The 26,664-nt window shown below is 39.5% G+C and overlaps 1 protein-coding gene across 1 annotated transcript in view; it reads right to left on the reverse strand.

Moving 5' to 3' along the window:
- LOC111217251 (F-BAR and double SH3 domains protein 2-like) overlaps window positions 1–23,674 on the reverse strand; it is a 35,827-nt gene extending 12,153 nt beyond the window's left edge. Inside the window, exons 1-10 of the mRNA XM_022739033.1 lie at window positions 23,518–23,674; window positions 20,383–20,480; window positions 17,362–17,407; window positions 12,135–12,211; window positions 11,054–11,198; window positions 8,756–8,889; window positions 6,354–6,408; window positions 6,144–6,272; window positions 5,935–6,057; window positions 3,456–3,551 (exon numbers count right to left, since the gene is read on the reverse strand). Coding sequence (XP_022594754.1) covers window positions 3,456–3,551; window positions 5,935–6,057; window positions 6,144–6,272; window positions 6,354–6,408; window positions 8,756–8,889; window positions 11,054–11,198; window positions 12,135–12,211; window positions 17,362–17,407; window positions 20,383–20,480; window positions 23,518–23,538 — 924 coding nt within the window. The 5' untranslated portion in view covers window positions 23,539–23,674. The remainder of the gene's footprint in view (window positions 1–3,455; window positions 3,552–5,934; window positions 6,058–6,143; window positions 6,273–6,353; window positions 6,409–8,755; window positions 8,890–11,053; window positions 11,199–12,134; window positions 12,212–17,361; window positions 17,408–20,382; window positions 20,481–23,517) is intronic.
- Between the last annotated feature and the right edge of the window lie 2,990 nt (window positions 23,675–26,664).

The raw sequence follows: 26,664 nt of genomic DNA on the forward strand, positions 1-26,664 counted from the left end.
GAGGAGGGTGGTGGTGGTGGTGGTGGTGGTGGGGGGGGACTGGGCTCTCCACCACTAATGTTTTCTTTAGGAACAGGCTGCTGCTTGTTTGACTTCCAATGAAAACAACGCCGGCGTTTGCAGTTTGAACAAATTGTCCAGTGTTGTCCCGAGGAGCAGAGGGCCAGTGCAGAGGAGAAAGGGACCTGCGGCTTGGAAAGACGTATGTGTGACATGGACATTACATTACATCCATGTGCAGCAGCCATCAGTAAATCACTGGCAAATATAGTCACCAGGGGCGTCTTAAAAGGCCGATAATAAAATATCTTTGGACTGAAGTTGACATTTATGCTGATATTTAATGTTTGTTTTATAGAAAGCAAAATATGCAATAAATGACCCGTATGGGTGGAGAACTGTCAGAAATAGATTTGAGTCCACGTGGAGACAATAAAGGCTTCATGAACAGGTGTGCAAAAGTGCAGTGCGGAACAGATTGCACTCGAATTAGCGCCTGTGACTCAGGTGGGATTTGACACGGTGCACAAGCTGTTGTACGATGCAAATTTAACACACAAAACCTGACTTTTATAGCCCCAAGTATTTAAACATGGCAGCAGGGAGAGCAGATTTTGATACGCCCAAGGCAGGAGATTCAGGCTGAAAACAACACTGCATTGAAAAATAAACACACAGGGGGGGGATACATTAGTGGAGGCCAGTAAGTCCAGTTTAAGTAACAGATCCATGAATTTCCGTGAAACTTATCAGATGCCAAAACGCTCCACAGCAGTTTATACTTTATAGCACTGCTTGGAAAGATTTTACAACCCTGGAAAGTTGTTACCGTTCACGTTATTTCATCAGTTGTGTTGCAGCAAGGAGGTGAACAGCGGAGTTGTGTCATTCATGTTCATGTGAATTTGCGTGCGTTTAATTGGCCATTGTAGCACCTTGCTGGATGACGTGGCACTGATGTTGACTGGCCTCCCTCATGGAAATGAAGGAGGCGTTGGAAGCGTCAACTCTTCTAGATAACAATTCAAATTAAAAAGGCCAATACCGTGTGTTTGCAAACCGGTCAAAGTTCACGTCCGGTTGTGCATGAGGTTAGTGGAAAAGACTTAAAAATGAGGATGTGTGGACAGAGACGTAAGACTCTTATGACTCAGACAAGAGATGACACAGGTGTGCACTGCATGTAGAACGTTCCAAGAACAATTCAAATGGAAAAACCTTCATTAATTATCACTACATCCATCCGTATTTGACATTAAACAAAGTCGTTGAAAAAAAAAAAAAAAAAAAAAAAAAAGGGAAAGTACTACACTCAACTACAAATTAAAAGCAGGGATTATCTGTTGGGCAGGTTCGTCTAATTTTTCACATTCTTATGTCTTAAGCAACCAGAACAAACTATAAACAAAAAGCCCAAAATAGCGCAGCACTGAGGAGATGTGCAATAATGATTTTTTTTTTTTTAACGGCAGCTCGCAGCTTTGTGAGGCTGTACGACACCAACACGCTGATGTCAAGCAGGTATAATGTTTACCATGTTCATATGGTAATAAATGCTTTAGGCTCATTTCAAGTGGGAGAACAGTGTTATATTAGTGCTGCACGATACGCAAAAAAGAATCATAATGATTATTTTGGCAGATATTGCGATTTAAATTGGAATGGTTGCTTTTTCATTTAATTTTCACACATAAAAAAAAAAAATAAAATGATAATGATGTGATTTTTGTTGTTTCTTGTACCAAACAAACATGTTTCCTTACATCTGAAGTATATAGTATATATTTCGATTAATTGTGCAGCCCTAGTGTTGTATAAGTTCTCCACATCTATGTGAGTAACAATACATGTGATATAAAAATAAATATAAGTGGAGTTTCTGACTAAATATCCATTTATATTATCCCTCCGCCTTTTTGTATTAAACATTATAGTGTGTTTGCATTAAACACTGAACACAGATTGGGAATATCATTATTTTCATGACCAAATATCTGCAAAACTAGTAAGAGACCAAATTAAAATTTTGACCTAAAGTTCATCCTGAGGGGAACATGAATGTCTGAATCAAACTTCATGGTAATGCATCCAGTGAATCCACATCCCGCTCAGTCATCAGGATGCCCATGAACTATTTGTTCCACTTGAACTGATTTAGTCTAAACAAATTAAACTGTCAACTCTTGAGCTTTGTTAAACGTCGGACAGATTGTTCCACTGACCCAGCTCCTCCGGTTTGTTTTAATTGCAGTGTTTTACATCGGTGGTTCCCAAACTGAGGGTCAGGGCCCTTCAAAAGAGGTCGCAAGATAAACTTGAGCAGTCATGAGGAGAAAAATGTCAGGAGGAAACTTTGAAAAAATTTCTTTTCAAACTTTTCTTTCACAATTCCTGTTTTCATGGGTCACACTGGGTAGTTCCAACATTTTTCAAGCCTTTCTAAACTTGAACATATTGAGGGAAACAAATCACATTGTTGAACCGCTCTCGACAGAAATATTCAGCTTGCTGTTTCTTGGTTGAGGAACTGCCTCCCTGAAAGATCCCGAGCTGTATTTGTTGATGGTGTAAATTCTAACATCTTAAGGATCCGTAAAGCTGTACAGCAGGGATCTGTCATAGGACCACTACTGTTCTCCCCTGCACATTTATAATATCATTCATAATATCATGTTCATGCAGTTAATACAATTTTATATTCAGCAGCTTCCTCTTGCGTCCAATTGATTCCCTGGTCTTACAACAAGCTCTTATTGATCTCAAACTGGTGTTAAACCAAGACAAAACAAGCTCCCAAACATTGACATTGTATTGATTTTCTACTCTGTCATGTCTTTGCCACGTCACTGTTTACAGAGATGTGGTATCAGTAGGTTATTTTTGGCAACCTAAAAGCAAGACTTTTAAAATAAATAACCAAGTGTTAGATAACTACAGTAGCTGACTGCCAACAGCTCGTGACACGTAAAGCTGAGCACAAGTGGATTGTACTGCAGGAATGGTATGAAAAAGTTTTCTATGGATTTTTTGGTACCGGTTCACAGTGGAAAACAGCTGTTGTCCTCCATGACAGATGAAGCAACAGTATGAATTTTTCCACAATTTAAAACAAATGATGGTCCAGATGTGACAGTCAGAAGTGGAAGAGGTTTTGATTTCTGTGGATGTCGAGATAGTGTGTTGTCTTTGTTGCCATTAGTGTCTCATAGAAAACACAAGACACCATGGACAACTGTATGTAACACACCATCTGCTGCATCAGCAACTTTGAGCTGTGATAATCACCAAAAAGATATTGATCGCTTGTGAATCTACATCCATGTTAAACAAGTCTGGGGACCAAAGGACAAAGGGAGAAAGACAGAGAAAACCTCTCTCTTGTGTTGTACAGTTCACATCTGACATTTTATTCATTGAGCAATAAATAAATGCAACAATAAAACATCAGGATTTACCGTATCCGAGTCGATGGGCTGGTATGAGAAGTCCGGGGCTTGTTGAAACATGGGATTCTTCTGTGCAAACAGCTGCTGGTGAAACTCCTGCAGCACCTACACGTGTGTTTTTCAGGGGAAAAGAAAAGAAGGAAAAAGTTTAAAGTCAAGAAACAACAACTCTATGTGCACACATAATGCAAAATAAAAATAAAAACTTTTTGCCTTTATTGTGAAAAGTTGCTCAGTGTTTCTAGTTTCACAGTAGACCAGCAGCAGTTAGTGCAAAGCAGACAAGACTAAAAAGGTGGGGCCAATTTAAAAAAAAGATTTGTATCGGATGCCCCCCAGTTTAATATATCTTTATCTGCAAAACCTCAGTTCACCACTTCAGACAAATATTTGCCTCCGGCGGCTGACATTTAGTAGCTCATTTAACCAAATCTATTTCAGCGTGCAGATAAAACGCCTAAACATGAAATTTGTTATTGATTGTGTCCAATACGTTTCAGGGCGGCAGCAGTAGATGCGTGACATTATTCAGCAGGACTGCATGTAAAATGAAGGCAGTATGCAGCTGTGAAACACTATGAGCAAGTACTGAAAACAAAAAACAAACAGCTAATGCAGCAAACCCAGTATATTTCACTTTCAGCCCTGTATCATATTCTTATCATATCCCTACATTAACTTAGAAACACTCTGATAGGGTTCATTTTACAGTTAGCATAACATACTTGTGTGTGATTTGTGACATAAACAGTATAATATCTTACACACTATGCACTAGTATTTTATACTGCATAAATAACAGCAGTATTTCAAATTATTCTTATAAGATTTCTCCTCAGCTGCAGAGTTTATTATTTTTTTCCATGATATCAAACAGAGTCTCAGTTAAATAAGGTAGTGAGTGCGTTCAAAGGTTCTCAAGATAAAAGGGGAACATAGGTGGAATATTCCCAATGCATATCCTGTTATCAGTTCCTTATTTAGTGTCTTTATCCACATTTATCTTCACTTTAATCTATCACTTCATTTAACAACATAGATTCTGTTATTCGGCGAGGAATAGTGAGTTTATCATATTTCTCTCATGATATCAGGACCGTCAGTTTTTTGCGTTCTGTTTGTCTGCTTCAGTCAAAACTGAAATATCTGTGAACACACCCTGTCCAGCAGTGTGGACCAGTAAAAACAAGAAAAGCCTGAGGCTACAGAATTAAAGAGTGATGCAAAAAAACAAAAACAAAGGATTTTACTAAATAACAAAAGTCCTCTGGAGAAACATATTGGAGCTGATATCTTGTTCCCATTAGACAACTGGAACCAGAGGAGGAGAAAGTATTTAGATTTCTATTTGCTGTGATGAGAAATAGATTTTGAAACTGACCACAAAACACAACGTATTAAAGAAATTATCACATTCATGGGCGCTAATCAAAATGTCACTTTACACAGAGCGCACTTGAGATCTGTTCCAGGGGGTTTGTGTTGACACAGGAAGCACATGGGCTGAAAGAAATGTGAGCTCTGTTGAAAACCCCTCTCCACCCCACTGCTTCTCTCTCTTAATGATTTGTTCATATTCCTGCCTGTGCAGAAACAAAATGCCGCCGCAGCTCCAGAGAAAGAGGCAGGATGACCCGAACACAAACAGACTCAAGGAGGCCGGCGGCTCCAGAGCTTGTAACCGAGGAGCACCCGAGTAACTCAAACCATTTCAATTAATTAGCAGTCGGCGAGGCGGCAGAGTTCAGCTCCTCCAACATTCACAGAGAGTCTGAGTGATACTGATGGATTAGAGACGTCCTGAACCTGCCGCAGGATCTGAGCTGATCCGGGCGCATTTTAATGGATCAGCTACAATAAACCTGATCAAATGATCCGATCCTTCCTTTACTGTATTCGACTGTGTTTTGTCCTGCTCAGCCTGCTAGAGCTGCAAAGCTAATCTACTTTACGACAGCAGGTCTCGACAGTGCGAATATTTCATTGTGTATGTGAATGACAATTAAGAGTAACTCTGAGTTTTAACAACCAGATGGGTAAAATACATGGATTTGCTAAAGTCAGAACTTTATTAATCCCAAAGGAAAATTTGCTTATTATTAACATTTTCTGCCGAACCAAACCGTCACATTAAAGGAGCAGCTTCTCGCTAATAAACATTAACTTTAAGCCGGCAACTTACTATTATTTTCATTATCAATTAATCTGCAGACCATTCTCTTGATTAATCAATTCTGTTTGATGTTTCGATCTGTAAAATTACTGTCACAGTTACATTTTACAATAAAACAGAGACAACCAGGAAATACTCACTCTGAAAATAGTTGGTTCATTTTCAATCAGTCAATCGACGAATCGTTACAGCTCTAGTTAATTCCATGAATAACTTGACGACAGGCTAAAATTAAACTCGTCTAGTCTGGTTCAAGTAGCACAGGTGAGAGAGAAGACATGAAGTACATTTAGTCCAGTGGGTTTGAAGACTTACCCCATTTGAGCTGTTCAACAGCTGGTTGAAGGTGTTGTGTACAGCCTGGTAGGTCTCCAGCTCAGTCTGACACAGTGACACCAGGTAATCTTTTACCTGCTCGTAGATTCTGCCGTCTAAGACCTGCAGACCACGACAGACACACGTTTTTAGCTTTACAGTACGTATCCCACCGTCCACCCTCTCCTACTCCGAGAGCGAGTCCTCACCTTGATGCAGTCCATGAGGTCCGTGTCGTAGTAGCGCTGCTGGTGAGCGTTAGCGGCCGCTAGTGTGAGAAGGTAGTCGTTTCTGGCGTGCGTGGCTTTGGAGTTACACTCGCTCCTCTTGGCTTTCAGCTGAAACACAGAGGATCACACCGCTGACTGACTGTGGAAACCAGAATGTGGAGCAGATTATTGGATGTAAAGATCTCACACCTTTACACTGGCCCGCTGAAGACTGGATCTGGACTGGAAGAGACTTAGCTTGGACCTGAACACAAGAAAAGACAGACGATCAGCACATCAGCAAATTTTGGACAAATTCTTGAAAGTTGGGAGAAAAGCAAGAAGGTTCACTGTTCGCAGAAGACTTAAAACAGTAGACAGGGTCAGTTTTCCCGTTATTTAACCCACATTAATTAATTTAGGTTTAATATGGAGACAACACAGAGAAAAGTGAACTTAAAAATCGCACGTTTCTGCAGAATAATAACAGTTTTTGCAGTTTTTTTCGACGTGTAGATTTAGTGTAAATCCTTATGAGTGTCTGATTGCTTCTGGAGAAATATGATCTTCACGTATAACCAGGTTACTGTTTCAAGTGGCAGCTGAATGAAAGGGGAGATCAATACACCGAGCGATGCCTTCTCACTTCTAAAACAAGTCCCAGTCAAACTGACTGAAAACAGCTTACATAAGTCAGTTTCCACTGTTGAACATTTGACTATTTGTTAAATTCATACACTTTTTCGCCATGAGGGAAAAACACTGTTCTCACTGGACTGGTCTTCATCTCACAGACACACAAAGAAAAACAGAACAGAAAACTGAAAGCAGCATCCTCTTTCACTACTGCAGTTAAATACAGGAAAGTTAAAACAGATTTACAGCAACCAGGTTATTACAGTCCATGTAAACATGTTCTGATTAGCCAAGTAACCCGGTTTCTCTGAGTGACCTCGTTACTGGTTAAGCGCGTGTAAACGTGCTAATTAGCATGAGAGCTGCAACACACACATGTGGGAAGTGTCACAACAGAGAAGAGGGTGAAGTAATTTTGTGTAAAAACATTTTTAAGCCCATCAACACTGAGATTAAATTATCCAACTTTACGGTCTTGCACCCTCGTGACCTGCAGTCTCTGGAACGGTTTAATTCTGCAGACATTTGGAAGGTTGAGGCAAACACACCTGGAAGTTAATACCCGTGTGTGTGTGTGTGTGTGTGTGTGTGTGTGTGTGTGTGTGTGTGTGTGTGTGTGTGTGTGTTTACACATAAAGTAGTATTTGTAGTATTAGAATAAATGCCAATCCAGCTACTAATCCTTTCCAACAGCAAAACTTCACAGAGCTGTGTCTGGGCTCTATAATAAACTTTCCTGACGGGCAGAAAAATGTCTGCAATGTGGTGAGTCAAAGTGCCAGCTGTTCATGTTGTGCCAGGACAAAGTGTTGAGAATGAGGGGGAGAGGAGAACGCTCCCTCAAAACCAGCAACAACAGTCTGAACGTTAGTTGTTTGACGACTATTTTCACAATCAATTATCACCCTGAACTCGAGAGTAAGTTTCGCTTATTGTTACTTCCCTTGTGTGTTTGAAACGTCACTGCAGAGTCATGTTTTTTCGCAGAGACTGAAGCTACAACAGCGTTTTCACGTTCATCTGCTGAGGAGGGGAAGTACGAGCATGATTTGTGACATCACAACTAATTTGGAAACCAACCGTGGTACAACAGGCAACTTACACAAGCGTGATGTGGAAACATGAAGCCTCCGGCGCACAAACACTGACAGACGACTTGTTTCAGTGAACTAGGAGAAATCGTGTATCCAACAGTTTGAAAAGCAAATCATTTGGATATTTATAGATTCTTGATTTTCCAATGAGGGAGAAGGAGTAGATGTAATTTGAAAAATAAATAAATAAATAACCAAGTAATTGAATTTTTATGGAGAAACCATATCATACACAAACTATAATTAAAAACAGAGACTATTTATATGTCTTTAAACATGTTTGGAGAGGATATTTAACCAATTAATTGTATGGAGTATGAAACGTCAAAAAACTGTAAGTAAATAAATAAATAAATAAATTTTCAAATTGGTCGTTTTGTCCGACCAACCGTCCAAAACCTAAATTTATATTGTTTATTATAATTAACGACAAGGAAAAGCAACAAACCCTCACACTTGAGTTGCTAGAACCATCAAACGTTTGGCCTTTTCTGTTTATCAGATGATTTTCAGCTCTAGTTGTTTGCGTAATGTATTTGCTCCGAGGCGCTTCCAGTGACAGTTTTACAGGCCAATATTAGTCCAGAGATTAAACAAGATTCAACGTCAACTGATTGGTATTTGAGCTGCAACCATTAGTTGATTTGAACTGATCTGAACAGAAAATTAAATCAGGAATTGTTTTGATAACAGATTAATCATTTAAGTCAATTTTCAAGTAAAAATGTCACAGATTTTATGGCTCCGGCTTCTCTGATGTGAAGATTTACCGCTTTTATTAGACTTTACTTTGTGCTCTGGAAAATCATCTGATGTTTACACTTGAAACGTTAGCTTGTAGAGCTGTGAATAACACCCCCATAATAATAATTTGGATCGTACTTGGCGTCCAGCTCTGCCTTCTCCCTGACAGCCTGTGCCATCGTCTCAGCCTCCTGGTATTTCTTCCTGCTCTTCGTCAGCTCCTTCACCGACTCCTGCAGCTCAGCTTGGACCACTGTCAGCTGTTCGATACACTGAGGACAACAAGTTGGAGACACACGACAAAAAAAGAGAAAAATTTACATGTATGCAAATAACTTTTCCCCCGAAATGCAACTCCTGAAAAATATGCAAACACCTCTTAATAATATCTACAGAACGTGTGGCGTGAGTAATGCCGGCGTGGCATGCGCTATAGAGGAGCAACGATAGCATCTCCCGAAGGGTGAGGGTGAACAAGAGCAGCATTGTGGGCTGCAGGCGGTGGAACGCGGCCAGCAGAAACCAGAGAGCAGCACTGGTTACGTTTCAGCACTGAGTCACGGCAGCCTCGGACCTTATGATCAGGGAAACACGCTTAAACCTCCAGACGCCACCGTGCAGTAAATTGCTGATTATTTATGACGAGAGCAGCTGCTGCGACTTCTGCCCTCCACTGGCAGATTGCTTATCACAAAGCTTATCAGTAATACGCTGGTCGTTTACACTGAGCTCCTGCTGTAAACGAGTCTGAAGTGACACTGAAAGGAGGACAAAGAACGTGTAAATATGTCCGCTACTACTAACAATAATAACTCAGTCATTATGGCTTTCAGTGGAGCTCAGTCACGGCTCTGTTGCAGGTCTAATATCAACAGATACAGATATATCGTTTTGCTCTGCTTGTATAAACACACACAGTATCTCTCTTTTTATAAAAACCATGACAGCCTCGCCCAGAGTGTTGTCATTAACCTGTATTTTATCAGTGCCGGGGAATGACTGATTATTAACAGGTAGTCACTGTTAACTCACTATTTTATATTTGAGTAGTTTAGAGGCTTACCCACAAATCAGTCTGACTGGTATATTAGCCGATATTACCTCAGCAGATACAACTGTATTAGAATATATGTGACAAGATAAATGACATGAAACTGAAGTCGAGAAATGCCAACTCTAGTTCAGTTATCTGACAACAGAAACAGAAAAACAGGTAAATAAAGCTGCACTGAAACACTGAAGTTTAACAGACTGTCACTCTCCCTTCTCTCGCTCAGATTTCTCCCTAAACACAAACATGAAAAACAAATTTTGCTGTGTATGTGTTGAAACAACTTTGATAGCAACTGAGATGTATGATTAAATATTAATCTTAAATCAATTAGCAATAAATCCAGGCGTTTATTCAGCACACAGAATGCGTCTGTTTTCACAAATCTGGTTGCAAATCTGTCTTTGTTTTCCAGGACTACAAGACAATCAGGATCCAGTCCAGAGGGTTTTAGTGATGCAAATGAAGTTGTTTGGTAACTGACGGAGGAGGAATAACTTGTGCAGCTCTGGTGCACTTTACCAGCTTAGTTACAACAATAACAGTTTATGTAGCTTTCTAACAACTATTCATAACTTCCACAAACACGCAGACGACTCTCATGAATGAAATATAAGTGAGGGTTTTGCTCATTTTTAACCCAGGTCATTGAATTATAAGTGGATCAGATAAATGCTACTGCATCTTGTTATATGAGAGAAATCAGTGGCGCCTCTCTCTTCCTGTTGCTACACACTGAGACTGAGACTGAAACAAACAAACAAAAAAAAAAACGTCTCTTTTCATTGTCACCTCCAGGGGCTTCTTCCACAGACTGCTTAATGACTTAGTGATGTTCGGGAGACGTGAAGATTACGTACACATCTTTTTAACATCTGGCTAAAACGTGTCTCACAATCGGATTTCAATCTGTCTGGAATTCCTCTTGGATGCTTCGCTTTTATGACACTGGATAGCTATTCAATCTGCCCGAGACGCATAAAGTGGCTAAATGTACGCGGGGCGTTCGGACCAAAAACTTTTAAACACTGTAAAAAGATCATCCTGACATTTATACGATTCTGGGTAAAGCTTTAAACAGCTTAATTCATCCCAATAAAATGAAACCAAACACCTGAACGAATCTGAAATGTTATGATATACGCAGCTCTGGTCCAAAATAATGTCAGTGTTATGTTTCAAAACCCATTTTGTCAGACCTTCCATCAGATTCAGACCGACTTCCCTATTGCTCATACTGGGGAAAAAAAAAGAAAAGACACACACTGGATGACATCAGTGGAGCCGTGCACATGGTTGTGTGTATTATAATAAAAAAAAGAAAAAGAAAAGAAGGACACAGGTGACTGAAACCTGAGCAGCGATGTAAGATTGACCTGCATTACCTTCCTCAGCTGCTGCTCCTTCTGCAGTCTGGCCGTCTTGGCCGGATCGGCAACCTGGACTTTGTAGTTGTCGCAAGTGCTGATTCTGGACTGGGTGACCTGGACTGTGCCCTCCAAATAGGCCCTCCATACACAATACATGTTCCTAAAGAAATCGGAAACACAAATACACACGGGTTCTTTCACACAACAGGTCTGAGATTATTGTCTCACTCTGACGAATTTAAGTTTTCGATCACTTTGGAGCTACGGCTGCACGATTATATCAAAACAAGATCACGGGCCTCTAAGAAATCAGACTTATGTGATATCGATTCTGCAGTGTTGACATTAGAGTTGTTTTGAGTGAGTCAAGTGTTTGTTTTGATTCTTCCAATGAGTCAAAACAAACACTTCTGATTTCCTCCCTAAGCTCCGTCAATTACTCCATGTGACGAATCGTTTTCTTGATTAATTCTTTTGTATATAACATTTCAGAAAGTAGTGAAAAATCTTTGTTTAGGAGAAAGGAAAAACATTTAAGAAGCTGCAACCAGCAAATTCTCATATTTTTGCAAAAATAATTATGCAATTATATAAAAAAAAATTGCTGCCAATTAATTTTGTGTCCCTCAACTCTAAAACAACACTAACATATACGGTGGAGAAAGAAAAAGCTTTTTAGGAACAACAACAAACACTGTGTCAGCGTCTTGAAATATTTTTTTCATGACGGAAAAAGTTGTTCTTAATAATTGAGGGAGAAAAATCAAGAACACAAATCTGAGAAGTGACTAATGGTTGCTGGTTATTTTCTTGATGAATTGTTTGGTCTACTATGAGAAAACAGTGAAAAACACACATCTCAAAACCCAAAAATATTCAGTTTACTACAACGTAAAAACAAGAAAAGGCAGCAAAGTTTCACATGTGAGAACCTGACTCCGTCACGTTTTAGCTTAAAAAGATTATTTAAACAATGAATTAACTGATCGTTCCAACTCTAAATACAATGAATGTTTGATTTGACACTGAAAATGTTAAATTCAAGAAAACAACAGGAAAGAGTTCGAACAATCGTCCCAATCGTCGAGGACTTTACCTGTGGTCTGCTTGTTCTTCTGTCAGACTGTCTGGCCATTCCCTCTTTAGATACTGGTTTGCCAGCTTCTGGAGGGCCTGCAAGAGCAGAGCAAAGAGACAAAAGCGAGGATGACCTTTCAACCTTTGACACCGACACACATTTCCTGCGTCTCATCTTCACATGGGACGTGCTCGAAAGACTGTGACCCCCCCCTGACCTTGTCCCTATAAACCACCAGGCGGCCAGAGCGTGAAGACAGAAGCATAAGGAGACACTTTATTCTTTCATCCAAACATAGGAGCAGTAAAGTCAAGACCCCCCCCCCCCCACACACACACACACCAGATACACCAGATACACCAAACCAATTCAAAATACACACTCATTAAAAAGTACTTTCTGGTCACAGTCAGTTGCTCTTTCAGTGTGATTCAACGCTGCATGGACTCGTTCACCTGTTTAGAGGTCGGCTCACTTGCTGGTTTTTTTTTTTTCTGGTTTAGGTTCAATTTTGGAAGAAAAAAAAAAAAAGAAAAAAAAAAGTAATTCATTTAAACCACATTCACCCTTGGAGATATATTAGGTTGCTCCACCTCGGGCCAGCAGTGAGGTTAACCTTTGAAGAACCAGAAATAGTGGGACAGAGTAAACAGCAGGAGACACACACACACACACACACACACACACTACACCACACACACACACACACACACACACACACACACACACACACACACACACACACACACACACACACACACACACACAAAAAGGAGGATATCTGGATGAGTGTATTTTTGTTATGTCAAATAATTCACTTCTTCTGAAAGAACTTAAATATTTTAAGCACTCTGCAGATGATCTAAATTGAATTGATTTACAATCACAGATTGACGATTGACGTCTTGCTAAGAATTTTAAAAAAAGGTTATAAACGCTTCTTTTTTATGCCGCCGCACCGCGCATATTATTTTTGGGTTGTCCGTCCATTCGTCCCATTCTCGTGGACACGATATCTCACTCTAATTTGGCACAAACATTCACAAGGACTCAAGGATGAACTGATTAGATTTTGGTGGTCAAAAGGTCAAAGGTCAAGGTTAATGTGACCTCACGAAACACCTTTTAACACCTTTTATGACACGATTTCACACAAAATGTTTAATATTTTATGTGACTCTGGATAAACAGGGATGTAATCTGAAACTAGTCTGAGTGGGCGGAGTTTTATTCTGTCTCTTGAAATTTCTCTAACTTTACGAAAGTCAGGGGAAGGCCGAAATGGCCAAATATATTACAACATTTACAACTCTGAAATATGTGGGGAAAGGCCATTCCAGATAGAAAAATGGTTTTCCACCTCATGATATCAATTTTAATTAAAAAAAAAAAAAGACACCACTTATTTATTTTTTGAGCCTTTTGTTTGTTTTGTTTTTTTATTGCTCACTCAAGTGTTTTTTTTTCTTTTTTCTTTTAGGCCCCAACAAGTGCCCATCAAGGAAATGAGCCCATCTATCCTTCCTCTGTCCACGGTGAAAAGACAACCCTGTTAAGCTGAACTCGTTGGTCTTGGTGATCTTGGTGCCAGAGCTTCCAAGCCGCTACAAACCCGTCCATTGTGGGACTCAGATAGAAAGAGAATCGCCAAACTGAGCTAGCCTAGCGGACGCGCCTGAATAGTGTGATGGGAGGGGGGCAAGGGAAGGGGAGGAGGAGGAGGAGGGATGCGAGGACGCCAGAGGAAGAGCCGCACAGAGGAGGACATTTTAATCACACAGTGTGATTTGAATAGCAATCGGCTAATGGCTAAAGCAGCTTGCAGGTGTAAGAGACCCAGAAAAAGGCGCGTAAAGAGAAGAGATTCAAAAAAAGGAAAAGAAAAAGAGGGGTTTGTAACGAAGGGGAACGAAGTGTTCCAGAGACACTCTGACCCACTTTGATTCAACCATTGGCAGCGGGTGTCTAATTGATCACATAACTAGCAGGCAGAACAACCCGGACACACAGAACACCTTTCAATGAAGACATTTTCTTCATTTTAAGGGCTGCAACAAACACTTATTTTCAATTATCAATTAATCTAAGGGTTATTTCTCAACAAATCAGTCAAATGTTTTGTCAATCAAATGTTAGAAAACTGGGGAAAAGGTCCATTCCAATGTCCCACAGCCAAGATGATGTCTTAATGTCTTTTTTTTGTCCAATCAGAAGGAAATTTAAGAAGCTGCAACCAGCAAATGTTTCGGTATTTTACCTGAAAAGTTACTCACAATATCATCTAGTACATAAATTTTTCTATCGATCGACTGATCAGTTCAACGAATTGTTTGTATTGAAACTATAGTGAAATAAACTGAGATACAACACACAATGCCTTCATAGATCAACAGATATCATCTCATCCCGCTTCGATAAAGACTCACAACATACTAATTAAGCAGAAGAGGACAGAACTATGTCTCATTGCTCTGTTCTTACAAAATCTGCCTTTCAAAACAACAGTATAACTTGGGCATGCATATCCAATAAAACACACATGCACAGTGTTACAAAAGCTAGCCTGCAGGCTGCACATGCTTAAGCCCGACTGTTCTTTTTCTATTCTTTTCTTTCCTAGACCTCAAAATAGGTGACTAACATTTCATATATGTGAAGAGGAAAGGTCATTTAAGTTAATTTAGAAAGGAAAACAAGCATTGCCTTTCCATTGTTTATTCTCCTCCTAGTACGTTTATGAACCAGCTGATAACTACAGTGATGATTCAGCTGCCAGACACATGCTCACAATTTTAAATGGACGATGTAGCCAATTAGGAATTAGTCCAAGAGGGTGTGTACCATAAAAAAAATGTGAGCCCAAACACAGTTCAACTCATGGTAATAATTACAGATGCATTATTGTGCTGGATCAATGAAATTATTTTTGTTACAGTACTCTCCAGGGTTCTCCGATATGTGCAGAGGTTACTGCAGTGCTCCTGCTTCTCTTTCCTCGTCCTGAGACAACGTAAATCTTTTATGCCAGGTGACATGATAACATGGACGCAGCCGAGCCGTTTAAATAATGCACAAACAGGTATCAGAGATTTTACAACAGCAGGAGTCAGAAAGAGTAGCTTCTCTTCACAGGAAGACGAGTACAAAGCTTAAAATCTAAGTAAGACTTTGACTGGCTGTGATCAATTTGAGGTGTATGATTAACCTCATGTGAATGCAACCCCATGATTTCTGTTTAGATACATGCTGTATTTAATGTAACGTAATGTATTTAAGATGGGGGGTTTCAAAAAGCAAGATTACAAGTTAAACCTTCGGTAAATCAGGCTTATTTATTGTAAGTGTTTTCTACGAACGCTCTTAAGTTTCTACATGTGATTCCAAAAGCAGCAAAAGCCTCCAAAGGTCGGCTGTCTGTGGTGGTGAATGTGACACTGAATACGCTGCAATAAAAGTTTGCATACAGCCCAGACTGTGAATATTTGGGAGAGTTACACAAATTTTTTGCTCTTCTGGCTCATTTGAGGCAGATTTCTCGCAATAAGCCCTGGATTTCTGAGCCGCCTGTATGAAACACCCCTCAGGACCAGGGCCCTGCTCTTCAGATGCAGCATAACACTCTGTTATCAGGCTAAAATAATCCTGGTAATTCTCAGTTCTAATGTGGAACTTATGAAGGATGCTTGAGGACCTCTGGTTGAAGTTATTTTGCGCTCGTGCTTTCAATTAAAGCAAAAATGAGTAGAGATTTGAAACCATGATCAGTGCTCATGTTTGGCTGCGTGCTGATCATGTGATTGCACTTACATGAAGCAGCATCCAAGACGGCAACGGATTCACAACCATAAGTCTGATTTCTTTGTGCTACACATTGTTTCCGCACTTAAATAACAGCTGTGAATGTGTGTTACACCATGAGTTAAGTTGGTGCATGACTTGTGGGGTTCTCCCCAATGGACAGGCAAGGAACTTCCAAGAGTGAATCATGAGGAAAACATGAAACACTGATGTCTCTTATAAAAGTTATAAAAACAACAATTTTCAGTAAAGCGAGTTCAGAGGTTTTAGTATTCGAATTACGAATTCCCATTTCATTCCCATGTCAAATTAAATGCCAATGAAGTTTTACTGCATGTTGTCATCTAAAAATCATAATTATATCAACATTTGATTTAATTATATCTCTAAGAGAGCGAGCCATCTGTCTCTAAAAATAAGTTCATGTGACCATGATGCAGCTAAGTATCAATGGCTTTAAGGGATAGTTCGGGTGATTTGACGTGGGGTTGTGTGAGGTAGTCATGCCTGGTAAGTGTATTACCTGCACTAGATTCAGATCAGCGCGCTGCACGTAATGTAATGTGTCACTTTCCTTTGCCACTACATTTTGAGTGCGCTCTGTAGGTGCTCGTGCGTAGGAATACGGTAGTTCGGCGGTTGAAAAATGTAGTGCCAAAGGAAAGCGCTGTTTTCACCGGAAGATAAACCGCTGAAAATATCCCGGATGTTGGATTGTTTCAGTCAACAAGCAGTGCACTGATCTGAATCTACAGCAGGTAACACACCGACTCTGCATGAGCACTTCACACAACGCCACGTCAAATAACCCGAACTGTCCCTTTAAGGACTTGTTGCCCTGAAAACAGTTCCAGATGAATTTTTAAAAGCAGCTTCAAAGAACCAAAAAAAAAAAAAAAAAATCCAGACTCGTCTCCAATTGTCAAACATTATATCCACGTATGAAGAACCGGAGCCCGAACGCACATGGGCAAACAAGACACGCAAGGCTGCTAGTGGGATAACGACAGACGTGCCCCATCTCTTCACAGTGGTGGTGGACATTCCTCACACGGCTGCAAAACCTGAACACAGCCAAGGAGGAGAGAGGGACTCTGAGACCGGCTATTGACGTCTTCAGGAAGCTGTGGGCAGAAAACAACACAGCGAGGAGGAAACGAGCCGGCGGATCGCTCTCTCTGTTGTGGTGTTTTTCTTCTCTGCGGCTGGTTACGATTCATGAGTTATCTCGCCACATGAGAACGGCGAGCTTTCTTAGGCCCACATCCTCAACCTCACTGTCACATGGTGTCCTTTAGAGGACAATGTCATTAAAAAAAAACAAAAAGAAAAAAAACTAAACGTATTTTTAGAAACGCAAATGACAAGGCAGGGAAGTGAGGATGTTGACAAGCATCAATCACACGGTGAGAAAAGACCACATGCAGTCGAGTTCAGATTTACTTACCTGGGCGTAGTCTCTCTCCACAGCTGCCCTCTTTTGGCTAAAACTCCTGAGGAGAAGGAAAAAAGTGAATGTGAATGATAGTAAAGCTTCAAATCTCAACAAAGGATGAGACTGTAAAACAACATATTTCTATGTAGCACGAAACCTAATAAGTGTATTTCACACAATGTTAAGGTAAAGTTCAGATACCTCATACAATATATTTCTTTCACCTTTCTTTGATTTATAGGGATATTTTGGGGGGGGGGGGGGTTTATGCGTTTATTAATGAGGAGACAGATCACAGGGAAAGTGGGAACGATAGAGAACGTGAAGCAACAGAGACTTGAACCAGGGACATTGCAGTTCATGATCAGCGTCTTTAAGCCAGAGATCACCAGGTTGCCTCAGCCAAAGGTTTTTATATTCATCACCATAATTCTGGCTATGATTACAGTACAAATACATTTTTCAAACTGGCAAACTGACTTGTCACACAGAAATGGAAAATGACTTAAATTTCAGAACACGTTCTCAACTACAAAATCCCAATAGAAAAACAAAATACTCCCAGTAAAACCAACACAGAATCGTACATCGTACATGTAACAGAGAGCCACCGTGGTACAGTGGTGTGTTGCTGCCCCGCTAAAACACAGTTTCCCTCGCCAAACACAACACGGCTGCGGTCCTGATGTCAGGTGGTCCGTGCCACCAAACACCCACATCCAACAGGAAATCAGTTGAGCTGTAACTTTAAAAAGTATAACCGTCATAACTCAAGAGGGTGTAAGTATCTTGTCTCTCCATGATAACAATGTCATTATCGTGAGTTTGTTCTCCTTCACATCAACCCCCGTCCCAAAACGAAATCGTCTGTGAGTCAGCGAGGAAAGTCCAGTTGTCTGTCAAAGCCAATTGTTTATAATTTCCGTATAATTTCCGCTTGTTTTCCCTCTTCCTGTGATGCTTAACATGGATGTTTGTAATGACGCAGTCTGACAAAAGTCCTCACTGAGGACTAAACAATTTACTGCGGCTACAGTAGCTGAGGGATTTGCTTTTACTGCCTCTTCTATGATGGATTTCCCTCTGCGTCATCATGAAATGTTGATGCAAAACAGTGATTTTATAAAGAAGCACTTTTCGATTCTCACAAACCGGTAATTTTTTTTTTTTTTTTTTTTTTTTTTAAATAGCTGAAAATGTTTGGCTGGTTTCGTAAATACATATACAACATGTTGAGATATGTGAGGCATGCCAGTAAATATTGTTTTTATACTTGCATTTAACTGTCACAGGGTTGATTTACAATAACAGTAACAAGCTAAATTGCACTGCAAGTTAAATTTACACAAAAGTCTAAGAAAAGAAGAGAGGTCAGTGCCCTGGGAAAAACTTGACGGCAGCCAAATCATCATTAAGTCATTAAACATGTCCAGACTCGACTGTCGTGCTCCACCCGGGCTCTAAACAATCTGTTGTACTTCCTGGGAGCTTCCCTCTCTTCCTTCGCTCCCTTCCTCTTGTCTACATTTCCATGGCCCCCCTCTCTTCCACTGACCCCCGCCCCCCCGCCCCCATCCTCCACGTTCACTTCCTGTCATTTTCCCCAAACAGAGCTTTTGCTGACAACCAGATGCAATTTCCAGTTTGCTGAATCATTTCTCGTCTGAGATCAGGGACTGACCCTTGCGAATTCTCCACCGGGCAAGTTTCACATTGTGTCTGGCAGAGTAATGTTACTGAGCCTCCCACAGCGAGCGATTCGGGGCAGTCAGAACATCTGGCAGCTCTCTATGACCTTAACATCCAGCTGTTTGGAGGTTCAGAGCTCTGCCACCAACCACAGACAGGAAGTGGGGAGCCAGGAGGCTGTCAACTCAACCCAACACTAAGGCTGAAAATGCAACCACAACCTTTGGCTTTTCAACCCGTAACATGCCTACGCATCTGAACACAGTGTTAAAGCTGTCTGTCTGTCTCTTAAAACCAGTGTCTACTCGGCCTGATCCTCCAATTTTAAGACTAATACACTCCCATCTTTGGATTTAAGAGGCTGATAGCTGTTCTTCAAATGTCCAACAATGTTCAGACAATCACCGAACACTATAACTAAACAAACGGAGAAATATTCTTATTTAAAAATCAAAGGGGCGACGGAGAGATAGTGCAGAATGAATCGATTCTACAAGGACGTAAGAAAACAAACTTCATCCGATGGTAGGCGGATAACACCAACTGTCTGGCTTTTAATTGAATGTAAGCATAAACAAGTGTGACCCTTTAATTAACTGTTGTAGGATGTTTCAACATAAAGACCAAAATGACCGTATTGGCCGGAATATAACACGCTTTTTTGTTTGTTTGTTTGTTTGTTTGTTTGGAAAGAGCGGAGGTCATATGACATCCGAGGACAACAACAGCAGATAACAACACCAGCTTCTTCTTCTAGGCTCGATGTTGCTAAGGCTAGCCAGCTTCGTTAAGTCTCGTTATCGCACATCATTAGCGCAACAAGTGTTTTATTAAACCCACTTTAAGCAATGAGAGTTTGTCATGGTTTGTGTTTGACAACAAGGGCTGAATTTTTCCACTAAAAGAAACCTTTCGTACATTTGGAAATAACGCTTATTTTCATGGTGTAGACATTTCACACATTATACAAAAACAGAATCAGGAGTTCACTGAAATAATTTGACGTAGTAGACGCATATCGAAATAATTGTGACTGACGGGAGAATGTGAGTGATGGAAAAGTAACACAAATTTACATTCTGCTTTAATGCGTTATAAGTTGTTTTACTTATTGTTTCACTTTTACAAGAGAAAAAGTACGAGGACTCGCTGTTGGTTTAGAAACTTAGAAACTCCTCCACCGGGATCAGTCAATGTTTTGTTCCCTCAGAAAGTTTTTTTTTTTTTCTTCTTCTTTCCAAACACAGGTGTTGGGAAAGGAGGGTCCGTTTTATATTCTGGCAAACACGGTACTCTTCGCTCCACCTCGTCTACGCGACTACAGATTGACCTCTGACTGCTCACCTCAGGTCTTCCAGGAGGTCACATTCTGTCTGGTGTTTGATGTGTAATCTGCTCATCTGCTCTGCATGAGTGTGTTTGAGCTCCTGGGTGACCCGGACCTGAAGGAGAAGAAGCAGAAAACACGCCGCATTAGAAAGGAACCCGGAGCGTCGCACACCTCTCTCTCCTTCAGCTGACACACAGACACCGAGAGAGGGGATTTCTCACATTTGTAAAAACCACAGAGCCGTTTGACGAAGTGTCCCTCGCAGGTACAACGGCGACTCTCGAGGCCTGTGTTGATTCAGCTGAGCTCATAATTGGTATTAGTGAAAATGAGCTCTACTCATTATCACACAACTCTGACCAGATGAGAGTCAAGTCTCTCTGGGTTTCTAATTGGCCATTAGATAAATTATGAAGTGCAGTGACCAGGTCTCATTACTGACAGCTCGGAGACTTGTCAACAGTCGTTTGTTTTTTTTCTTCCCTATTTCAATCAGGAGTCAGATTGCAGTTAAATACTCGAGTACTTTACTCTAACTAGAGCAAAGATTAAAAAGAAAAACATTAATCATCAACTATTCTATTAGTTGTGGTCTTTTCATAGAGTTTGCTAACAATAAGAAAAATGTAGAACATTTCACATCCTTTTACATCCCCAACCTTCAGCCTGTCAATCACAGATCAAACAGTTACTGCAGCTGGTGGTGGATATCAACCTTGGAGTGCTGCAGATATTTTTAAACCACTGAGCAGTGCTCAGTCACAGTTGGTACTCATTAGTCAGGAAGAAATATGTTTTTATTAAGATTAGAGATTAAACAATTAGTCAATTAATCCCTTAATTGATCGACAGAAAAAAAATAATCAGCGGCAGCTATTTTAATGATCTTTGAAGTAATTTCCAGGCTGCGTTTTTGTCTTACACGATAGTAAACTGAATATTTGTAAAACAATCAATTTCATGAAATGCTCTTTGCTTTTAGGAAATTGTTTTCTGATGTTTTATAGATCAAGCAACTCATTGATTATGAGACAGGACTCATCAGATTGATCAACAATGAAAATAATCATTAGCTGCAGCCCTAATCAAGTTTTGTTAAAATGTTTAGAACACCTTTTAGTCCATATGGCACAAACAGGAATAGATAGAAACAGCTTGTTAGAGTCTGCTTTAAGCCTACTTCAAAACAAATACAATGGGTCATTGCCAGTAGCATATATACACACACACACACACACATATATATCTATATATCTTTATATAGAGAGATGTATATGTATATATATCGACAGAGACCTAGCGACACCTGAAACTGAACTGTTCCCAGTCCAAAATGTAGTACACGTGATAAACAACAACATAAGGGCGAAGCACGATGAACACAAAATTAAAAACAGGTGAATTACATTTGCAAATTAAATACTTGAAGTCACAAGGGCGACTTCACTCACCCTCTCACGGTAAGAGATTATGCAGTAAATATATCTTGAATATTTTAAATATTTTGTGGCTTTGTGACGATTGAACGAGGCTAAACATCTTATCTTCAAGTACTGGTGAAAATGAGCTCTAGTCATTATCAAGCAGCATCTCTGGCCAGGTGAGAGCGAGTCTCTCTGGGTTTCTAATTGGCTGTTAGATAAACTATGAAGCGCAGTGACCAGGTGTCATTACTGATAACTGGGACAGCTGTCAACAGGAAATCACTTTATGATCCTTATTTTCTTCATGATCCAGATCAGAGTTCAATAATCTCAACTAGAATGAAGATGTAGATATTAAAAAATTGTGACTTGAACACTTCACTGGGCTAAAAACTTTAAAATAAATGTCATGTCACAAGCAAACTTAAATCACAACTCACTGAAATCGCAGCTAAAATCTAGGTCTGTTAAAATACCTACAGCTGGAAACACCAATCAATGTCAGCCAAGGCAGAGAGGCAGGGCATCTGCTTTAACTTCATGATATTCACAGGAAACTATCAATGCACTTTTAGGGAAAAAACACAGATTTATAAGTATTTCTTCGGGCATTGTGGAGATCAATAAAAAAAAATGTCCATAAACATATTTAAAACAGCCCATGTATGTTTTTGACATTTAACAAAACATGCATTATTTGTTTGCAATTAACAGCATAGTATTTTCAAAACGTACTGGGGAAGAAATAGTCAATTTTCTGTGCTGCTGAGCCATGTTATTGAAATATGATCCCACATCAACATTTTTTCGCACAGAAACCAGACTTTGCTGAAATTTGTGTTTTTGCGTTTATTTCTCCAACTAAAACACTCAAAAACAAATCGTGTACTCCTGGACTGAGTCTGTTATTTTAAGCTATAAATACTCTTTGACGACAACGATTGTTTTTCTTCTTTTCCACCAGACTTCCCTTGCACACCAAACTACATAGAAAAATCTGTCATTTTGCTGTTCCGCAGCGTCAAAACACACTTTAAAGACAGATCATGGCTTCATTTTATATCTTTTTATTGAATATAAATCCACTATCAAAATCGGCATAGACAAAAAAAACGTAACTTTTATTTACTTTAAGTAAAATCGTAACTTTTTTGCCCGCTATTGCAGCAATCCTTCTCCTCTCAACTTGGAAGTCAGACCGCCGATGGCACTGGGACCGCTGTGAAGCAAAGTGGTATTTACTTGAACTTAAGAGTTGCTCTGTGGATCATTTGTGCGCCGATGTAACACAACACCTCGGTGAAGTTGTTTCTTACAATATGTTAAATTTTTTTCCAAGCGGTGCGAGCTTCACCGACACACAGATAGCGGGTTATAGTGTCAGATTTTCTGGCCGTGTTTGGCAGGACATTCGAGAGGGAACGAGGGGCACGTTAACGGAGCTATTCCCCCTAAAAATTGTGGCACATGGGACTTTTTTTTTTTTTTTTTTTTAACAAGTTTTCTCCCTTTGCTGCTATTTAAAGAAACAGCAGAGGCGAATTAAACTTGTAAGGCAACACGGTAAGCACACATTCGCAGAATAAAAAAAGGTAAGTTCATCGTTTAAACCAGCCGACCAGCAACAAAGCGTACACTTTCAACCATTAAATATGCACCAGTTCGTCGAGAGCGTTTCCAGACAAGTAACGTTAGCTTTGGAGGCTACGACGGGGAAAAACTCACCTTTCTCGGTGGGGGTTGCATCCTTATTTCTTGACATAAAAACTATACAAAAGATGAAAGTTTATCTGGAAAAGTTTGTGCAAATGTCTCGGGAAAAATGATAACACAAGGAGGATATTTCAGCCCGGGTCAAGCGGCCATGGCGAGTCCAGTAAGTAGTAAGTTGAGTCCCGTTGAAAACACTGTGGCCCCAGGGAACAGAAAACATTAGCGTCAAGCACGCCACAATAGAACAACGCACTTCCTGTCACATTCTCAAAATAAAAGCCTCGAGCCGTCTGAATAAAGTGCTACTTCCGTACATAATATCCAAAATAAAAGTATTCGCAAAGATTTTATAACCATTATCATAATTATATTATAGTTACATATATATACATACATATGTATATAATTTATTATGAAATTGTGAGATTTATGATGAATGGTGGCACTTTTGCAACGATTTACCTCTGTCATTTTCTAATCCTTGTCCAATCTTTTGATAGAATGATGTTTTAAAGTAGAAACAAATGTGTTCTTTACCTAATTATCTAGATGACGGTGTGTGTGCTGACTCAGGGTTTTTTATTCACCAACTACACTTATTTCTGTGGCTCCATGATTGGATAATTTAGCCAGCATCAATGTGTATATATGAAATTTTATTCAAGTTGTCCTTTCCTCTGACACACCTGCTGCATATTCACAATTTTTTTTTCTGCAAGATTTTAATTGCCATTTATCCTCCAAAAAGAATTGGGGAAAAAGATTTTGGTAAGAGAGACTCACAAGCCATTCTTACAAATACAAATCATATTGATCCAGCTTAATGTCTCACATTATGCTTTTTACTCTCCCTTTATTACAGCAACCTTAAGCTTCAATATCTTCCTGTGTAAACCTGTATAATAATGTACCATGTTAGTTGTGTTCATAGTATACCACTGTTACAGACTAGAATGACCTTTTATTGACTGAGTGAAGATCTGCTCACCAAATCATCTTTGACAGGGAGCCCTCTAGTGGTCATGTCCTGTTTACAAACTTAGATCAATTTAAATATGTTTTTATGTGATGATCTTTTGTATATTGTCAGTCATACTTATCAAACCCTAACCCAAGCCAAAAACTACCATTTGATGAAGGTTTTTATCTGTAGGAGAGAGGAAAACACTAGGAGTCAGATGCATAGTCCTATTTTCTGCCATATTCTCATTTATTGACTAATATTTTCTGTTGGTAAATACTGTTAAAAATTGCATTTCCCTGACATGGTTTCTCTTTACCACAAAGACTTGAGCTTGTTATAGACAGCTTTTATTGCCATTTTAACTGTATTGAATTGGAGGCTGGATGGTGTAGTGTGGTAGACATGAGTAAAATCACTGCACTTTCAACTGTATATTCTGTGTTCAATTTTGATGCTAAAAAACAAATTTAACTTAAGATCCACTCACTAGCTTTTATCCCCTGAGCTTTAAACAACTTCTAAAAGTCTTCCTCAGCAGCTGGAGTTTGCTGAGACTGAGTAATCTCCATCATGACCAGATGTTGTCATCACATAACAGTGAAAATACCCAGCAGGACAATCTGCACCTAATACAATGTAATCATTTACACTGATTTGTATTCTTATTTTACACTTACGGGCAGTTGTTAGTTTTATTTAATTCATAAATATTGCAAACACAAACAGGAGCTATGTCGCAGACTTGATCCCCATCTCCTAATCTTCAACTAAAATCACTAAGGAGCTGCTGATTTCCCCATGTTGCTCTTTAAACAATAAGTAAAACCTTTTTCAAGTTCCGTCTTATATTTCTACCCACATTTCATTGTACATGTTCCTCTAATTATGCCCAGCTTCCTCCCACCCTGCCTGTTATTGTGTTGGCATCCTGGACTTGTTCACTCAATCTCAAAAACAGATCAGAGATTAACAAGGTTCGACCACAGGTATATATAATGTCTGTTGATTTTTAAACTGGATGTAGTTAAATAATGTTAATCGTGTAAAAGCATATTTCTACAAAAATTTTTTTTTTATACTGTCAATGTTAAGGCTGGTTTATCCAAGTGTGGCCAAATTTATCCATCAACCATAAATCCTTTATTTCTTATATAACTCACAGTCTTTCCACATACCCCCTGACAGCTGTAGAAGCCCCCCCCCCAGGATACAAGTACCCCTGGTTGGGACTTTGTAGGCTACATGACTTTGTAATCACCAATTTTAATCACAATAATATCTTTTTCTCTGTAATCATATCTAAAATAACAATCTAATCCTAATTTCTAATCCTCAAGAGGAAAATATCATTTGTAGATATGAGTTAGGTGTATAATAACAGGTTTCCCCTCACATCCCTTACACATATTTTATGTATGCACTAAGGTCTAACCAAAACACAACGTAGACACAGTCCTACATGCAAAACATCCAAATACCAACTTGTAGAACCTGTTTAGAAGCCAGGAACAGAAAGATTATTTCACAACCCAACAAAACATCTTTATTTTTTTCATTTAACCTTTCAGTTTTGTACTACAGCAGAAAAATCTTCAAGGTGATTTTGCAGCTATAAAGCATTGTGGTGTTTTATCCTCTCACTGCCTTTAAGTGGATGCATTTCTGCAAGAGGAAATGTGCAGCTGTGGTAGAGGATGCCACATTTGAATGCAATGCCACAGTTCAGAAAGGCAAATCAAGAGTTAGAAGGAAAATGATGTTGGCGTCAGTGCTGTTAGAAAACAATCAAATATTCTCATCTGGAACTGGTGAATCAAATTCCTATTGTTGATTAATTTTCTGCTGATCAACTAATCAATTAACTATTTCAACTCTAATTAGTAGTGAATGTGATAGTACACATGGTTGACTAAACAAGACCAAAATATATTTGGTACAGGGTTCATGTTGATGTTATTAGGCTATTACTCATGAAACACAGTTGAAATTGTACTTAAAGTACAATGTAGTAACTCATACTGACATAAATGTAAGAGGTGTCCCTCCTCTCTGACTGGTCCTGTGTGGTCACATGACAAGCCTCTGTTTTTAATAAGACTCAAGTTTACAGAAATATGACTAAGGCTCCCTGGGCAGTTTTCAAAATAAAATACATTTTCACAACGACACCATATTTTCTTGTGAGCGGATCAACA

This window comes from Seriola dumerili, unplaced genomic scaffold (assembly GCF_002260705.1).
Source record: "Seriola dumerili isolate Sdu_G_001 unplaced genomic scaffold, Sdu_1.0 BDQW01000040.1, whole genome shotgun sequence".
Lineage (NCBI taxonomy): Eukaryota > Metazoa > Chordata > Actinopteri > Carangiformes > Carangidae > Seriola > Seriola dumerili.